This window comes from Corylus avellana, chromosome ca1, assembly GCF_901000735.1.
Source record: "Corylus avellana chromosome ca1, CavTom2PMs-1.0".
Lineage (NCBI taxonomy): Eukaryota > Viridiplantae > Streptophyta > Magnoliopsida > Fagales > Betulaceae > Corylus > Corylus avellana.
The window spans coordinates 32,562,917-32,568,738 of record NC_081541.1 but is presented as its reverse complement, the minus strand read 5'-3'; the positions used below and the strand labels follow the sequence as shown (position 1 = coordinate 32,568,738).

General features: G+C 34.8%; 1 protein-coding gene across 1 annotated transcript; it reads left to right on the top strand.

Annotated features, from left to right (window-relative positions):
* Positions 1-522: 522 nt before the first annotated feature.
* On the top strand, positions 523-3,780 carry LOC132170095 (COBRA-like protein 1). The gene is made up of 6 exons (XM_059581005.1): positions 523-598; positions 696-775; positions 1,350-1,800; positions 2,380-2,542; positions 2,681-2,937; positions 3,476-3,780. The coding sequence occupies exons 1-6, from the start codon at positions 523-525 to the stop codon at positions 3,778-3,780; spliced, it is 1,332 nt and encodes a 443-aa protein (XP_059436988.1).
* Positions 3,781-5,822: the final 2,042 nt, after the last annotated feature.

Here is a 5,822-nt window from a genome sequence, read left to right as displayed (position 1 = left end):
CATGCAGGAGCCATCGTACAATCTTCTTACTGCTGCCTTCCATTTGTTCTATTTCTCAGCACATGCAGGGGTCATCATAGAATTATTGTGAAGGGTTAATCCGTTTGATTAAGTCATGTCTTGACACGCTAAATAAAAATTATCAATTTTTGACACGAACCCAACATGAATTTAGCGGTTAAGGTTGAAGGGTTTGACCCTTTAATTGAATATCTATATAGCCTTATATACATACTTCAACACGACAACACGACAACCCGACATGTGAAATGTGAATGCCAATTACTACGCCTACCATAAACCTAGTCATTTTGATTTGTATGTTCATATCCAGTTGATATTTTCAATGATTCTTTGTTTGGTCCGTACGTGGGTGGTAAGATAGATTAGCTGCCATTCGGTTTCTATAGATTAATACAGAATATTTCTTCTTGTTAATAATAAAGTCAAATGAAGACCTTGCTTGTTTCATCCTACTATAAGAACTTTTGTCCATCTCTACCAGCTTATCTCCAAAGAAATATGGCACCAATTCCTTCCCATGTATTGACTTTTGCACTGCCGTCAATAATATTAGTTGCTCTATGCAGTTTATCAGGCACCCTATACTTTTCCTCTGTTGCTTCTGTGATTTCAGTTTCTTGGAGATCAATTGGTTCTTGCTAAATCGGATGGTGTTTTTCTCTGCTTTGCAGATTGCTATGATCCGTTGGATCCAAATGGAAACATTACCGTTACTTTCGACATTCATCAATACACAAGTGATGGCTATGTGGTTAGTACTTTGTTTCTGCTAAAAATAGCAAATTAGTTGCATTCTAGACATAAATACTATGCTTCATGTGGTGATTTAACTGTATATTTATGTGGTGATTTAACTGTATATTTCAAAACTTAGCCAACTAATTCGACTTTAGCCGGTGGTCATATCGCTGCTTGTCCTCTTGAGAGGCTTCTAAAGCTGAAAAATCTAGACTTGCCTCTAGCACGAACTTGTGAGCAGTGAGCACAATATCCAAATTACGTTTTCTGTTCACTTAATTAGAACATGTGAGCTTATTAGTTATTAGCATTCAAAATAGTTGACAAAGGACTGAAAGAAGACATTTTAATCTGAAAATATTGAACATAAACATTTATCAAGGCATATAAGTTTGTACACCAAAACAAATCAGCATCTGATTTGGTCTGTAAATGGCAAATGATCATAGCAGAATCGGATATTTCTCGCACTTATGATGTGACAGATGTGTATGTTTCAGAGTCATTATTAGGATTCTAATCATTTTAAGGAAGTCTGCATGCCTTGTGCATCTATTAGAATCTAAGAGTATGATGGTTCTCTGCAGGCAAGAGTTACCATCCAAAATTACTATCAGTATCGGCATGTGGACAAACCTGGGTGGACTCTAGGGTGGACATGGGAAGGAAATGAAGTGATTTGGTCAATGAGTGGTGCCTTTGCCACCCAGCAAGGAAATTGCTGGGCCTTCAAAACACCAGCACACTGCTGCAACAAAGACCCTGTCATACTTGATCTCATGCCAGAGGCCTTGCCAGAAAACAGGTCAGAAGACTGCTGCCGTGGTGGTCTTCTTTCTGCATGGGCTATCAACCCTTCCAAATCATTCTCTTCCTTTGAAATTACAGTTGGCAACTTGGGGGAAAATTCTACTTGGTTCCCACCTCAAAATCTTACTTTAATGGAACCAGGTCCTGGTTACACTTGTGGCCAAGTTTTGGACACTGATCCCACAGTTTCTTCAGATTTGGGGGGTAGAAGACAAGTTCAGGTTTACAGTGAGTACTTTATGCCAAATGTAGCATTATTCAACTTTAAACAATAACATCAACATGAACACAATAATCACTCAATTTATTGTATCAGAGTCAGAAGTTATGAGTTCGAAACCTGACTCTACAATTTATCCCCTTCCCCTCCTAAATTTCTTATTAACTAGAGCTTTTAGCATAAATGGTGATTTAACAATCACAGTTTAAGCTGGTTTTCTGATGGTAGTAATCTGACATGAGGCATATGGTATTCTGTTAATCTTAAACGATCTAATGAAAGATCATAGTAATGATCATATAGGTTAAAACTAGCATTATATTACAGAGTTGAACATAGTGATTTTCAGAGAAAACTTAAAGGTTGGTCACTATATGCATGCTGGTTTTGAAGTGAAAGGATCAAATTCTTGGTCTATCAGAAATTTTGAACTTCCTGAATTTTACTAGAGCCTCATGATTTTTATGCACAAAAAAGTTGAATCTTACATTATTAAAACTAGCAATTCATTAGTTTTCAGGATGATTGAATAAGAATTGCTTTCATTATGGACCAAATTGTATAATTATATCACTTATCTTTTGCAGGAACGTGGAGATCAACATGCACTTACTCGAGCTTTCTGGCTAACAAAACACCAATGTGTTGTGCATCACTGTCGACATTTTACAGCCCCACCATCACATCATGCCCCAAGTGCAGCTGTGGATGCAGAGAGGCAGCAGACAAAAGAACAGGTTTTTGCATAAGGTGTGTTCTTATTTTTGAATGTTGACTGCAATTTTTAGCTCTGAAAGCCAGCAGCTTGAGGAGTTTTGGAAGCTTTTTGATCATGTTGTGTAAGTTTACATGCCACTCTTATCTCTCCCTGCATTGCTCTCTCTGCAGTGACAGTAACCTCTTATCGAAAAAGGCCAATACTCCTGACATAGTTCAATGCACTGATCACATGTGTCCGGTTGGAGTTCATTGGCATATTAAGAACAATTACATGAATCAGTGGAGGGTAAAACTAACAATCTCTAACTACAACTATCAAAGAAACTTCTCAGACTGGAATGTGCTGGTTCAGCATCCTGGTTTCAGCCAAACTGCAACAGCATACAGCTTCAACAGTACAATACTTCCCACTGTTGGGTTTGGAGGTACTTACTGCAGACTATTTCTCTGTTATAGATACTTTTTATTCAACATGTCCAAATGGTTAACTGCAGCATCTTCTTTTCCATTTTAAATTCTTGTGACTCAAAAATGTTGAAAGTGACAAGAATCAATGTTATGGTATGTGGTCTTTCATCCTGTCATGAGATGTTTCTAGATTAGGTCCAACCCATGCAATTGGTCAATATAGTGTGGAATCAGGGTTCGAATTTAAGACCTTTGACTCTGATACCGTGCTAAATCACCACTTATTCTTAAGTTGATAAGAATTGATGAATTTAATCATTTAATTAATACTATAATACTCTCATTCATGTGTGGACTCAAACTCTACCTCTACAAGTTGAATTTTTAACTGAGAAAGGGGTGAATGATGGAGACAAAGTTTGATCTCATGACGTCTGTGATTCTAATACAATATTAAATCACATTTTCTTCCAAAACTATAAGTTGATGGGAAGTTCTTTTCATTAAAACTATAGATATGGTGTATATCTAGCTAAGTCATGGGAACTCTTGCAGATGAAGTTGCTCTCTTGTGGGGAATAGAGTACTACAATACTGAACTGTTGAATTTTGATGGGGATCAACTGGGTTCAGTGACCACAGAGATACTTCTGGACAAGGATGCAGACACATTTACATTAAGCAACGGATGGGCTTTCCCTCCAAGAATATATTTCAATGGTGAGAATTGTGAAATGGCTCTCCCAGACACTTTCCCAGTGCTACCAAATGGCAGCCCCAGTTTGAGATCAACTTACTGCCAAATCCTTTCAGTATTTTTTACTTTTATAACACTCTGGTTACTTGGTTTTTATCAATAAACTACCCACACTGGCCACTTTCCCTCTTGATTTTTACTACCAAATTGTTGATGATGTATTTGTGAGAGTTTTTCCTTGTTATATATTCAGAAGCTGTGATTAATTTTAGAGTGAATAAATGGAGACAGATCATGCTATTTGTTGGCCTGTACCATTGAAGACTTCAACTTGGATGGATATTTACATTTTAGAGGAGAGAAGGAGAGAGAGATAGAGAGAGAGAGTGTGTATTTAAAATTTATAATAGTTTTTTTCTTCTTTTTTTTTTTTTTGTTCTTTTCTGAAGCATTATTGCCATGCAAACTGTAAAGTTTTAGTTGATGGAATTAGAGTCTCAGTAGTATTCCTCACACTGACATTAATAGCCATCATAACAAAGAAGAAACAAAGAAGAAAAAGTGATGCTACGGTATTATAGCTTTTACGACAAGTTCTTTACAGATTGACGTGTCAATTTACCTAACACTTAACATATTAGTAACGAAACCAAATTGTACTAAAAACTTGTGCTTGCGGTTCAATCCAAACTGTTTATTTTGAATGAAAGGCTGAATCTTTGAAATTGGAGAGACGACCAAGACCTCAATCCCCTAAATATCTCATAGTCAAAGTCTTCAACCAATACCTTATCCATCCAGATATCCTAAATATGAGCTTATATTTGCACAATGTGTACCCAGATATAGCAGAGCCAATGGGTTCAGAATCTGAAACAGAGAGCTTATTGTCGCATATATGTTTACAAAGTCACAAAGGTTCTTCGTCATTGCCCATGAAACCTGCGTCACGCCCACATGGTTGTGCTTGGAATATGTTTTGGATACTGCTTGTAACCTAGCATATGCCATGCCACTTTTCTTCAGTTGGGTCCCTCACTTTTGTCGGAGGGAAAATAAAAAAATAGATGGGTCTGCTTCATAGCCTTCATTCTATTCTTAACAAGTGGCTCAAAACATGTGGCTCAAATATTTTGGTTCTTACTTTCCAAATTAGGGTGACATTAACATAGTAGACAATTGAGTCCTATAGTTAAAGGTAATATAGCTTTTATTATATATCTCTTATAAATTGACGAGACTATACATATGACGCTTGTTACATCAACCACTGATAATTGGATAAGGAGAGGGATGTGAGCAAAATAAGCTTATTGGAACAAATTAAGAAAAAGAAGACGACCTTAAGACAATAGTAGGGCTGAAATACTAGGTTGTTAATAGCTGTCTGTTAACTGTTAACCGCTATCACTAACCACCTAACCACTTTTAGAGGCCGTTAAAAAAAACTGTTAACATATATATACATGAAATGACATTGTTTTGGTGTTTAAATATATGTATAAAAAAAAATGTATAAGACTCTAGAAACAATGTCGTATGTAGTAGGGTATTACCGTAGAAACAACGTCATTTTGGTTTTTTCTATTTTTTTTCTTTTTCTTTTTTCTTTTTAAAAAGCGGTTAGTAACCACTAACCGTCTAGTTAGCCTATTTTACGAACTGCCTAAGCAGTTTCCGTAACTGTCTTTTCACTCCTAAAACAATAGTAGGGATATTTATTTGGCTTGAATCAAGATTACATGTACAAAGCTTGAACATTCTGTTAGTATTATTCTTAACTAATTAACTTTATAATAATAATAATATTTTAAGTATTTTAAAAAATAAGAGCATATCACCCTCGTAATGTAAGAGATGTAGTTTTGAATTATTGTGAACATATGTGTCAATATAAATATGTGTATACATCTTTTTATATGTATCAATATAAATAGTCAATTTCATGATAAAAATTGATATTTGAATTGTTACAACTACAACTACAAGATTTATGAATTTAGCTTTTACAAGTTTATATATATAAAAGTAACTCAAATGATATATATATATATATATATATATATATATATATATATCAATTACTAATAATTAACACAAAATCTATAACTTTTAGTAATTGTATTTATTTTATATTAAAAAAAAAAAAAAAAAAAAAAAAAAAAAAAAGTTAATCAAGAAACTTATGAACAATTTCAAATTGAT

What these genes read in the sequence shown, in the direction of transcription:
- LOC132170095 (XM_059581005.1), top strand. Translation starts at nt 523, where the DNA reads ATGGCACCAATTCCTTCCCATGTATTGACTTTTGCACTGCCGTCAATA. An exon ending in ACACAAGTGATGGCTATGTG is followed by an intron (nt 776 to 1,349) that starts GTTAGTACTTTG and finishes GGTTCTCTGCAG; the next exon opens with GCAAGAGTTACCATCCAAAA. An exon ending in AAGACAAGTTCAGGTTTACA is followed by an intron (nt 1,801 to 2,379) that starts GTGAGTACTTTA and finishes TATCTTTTGCAG; the next exon opens with GAACGTGGAGATCAACATGC.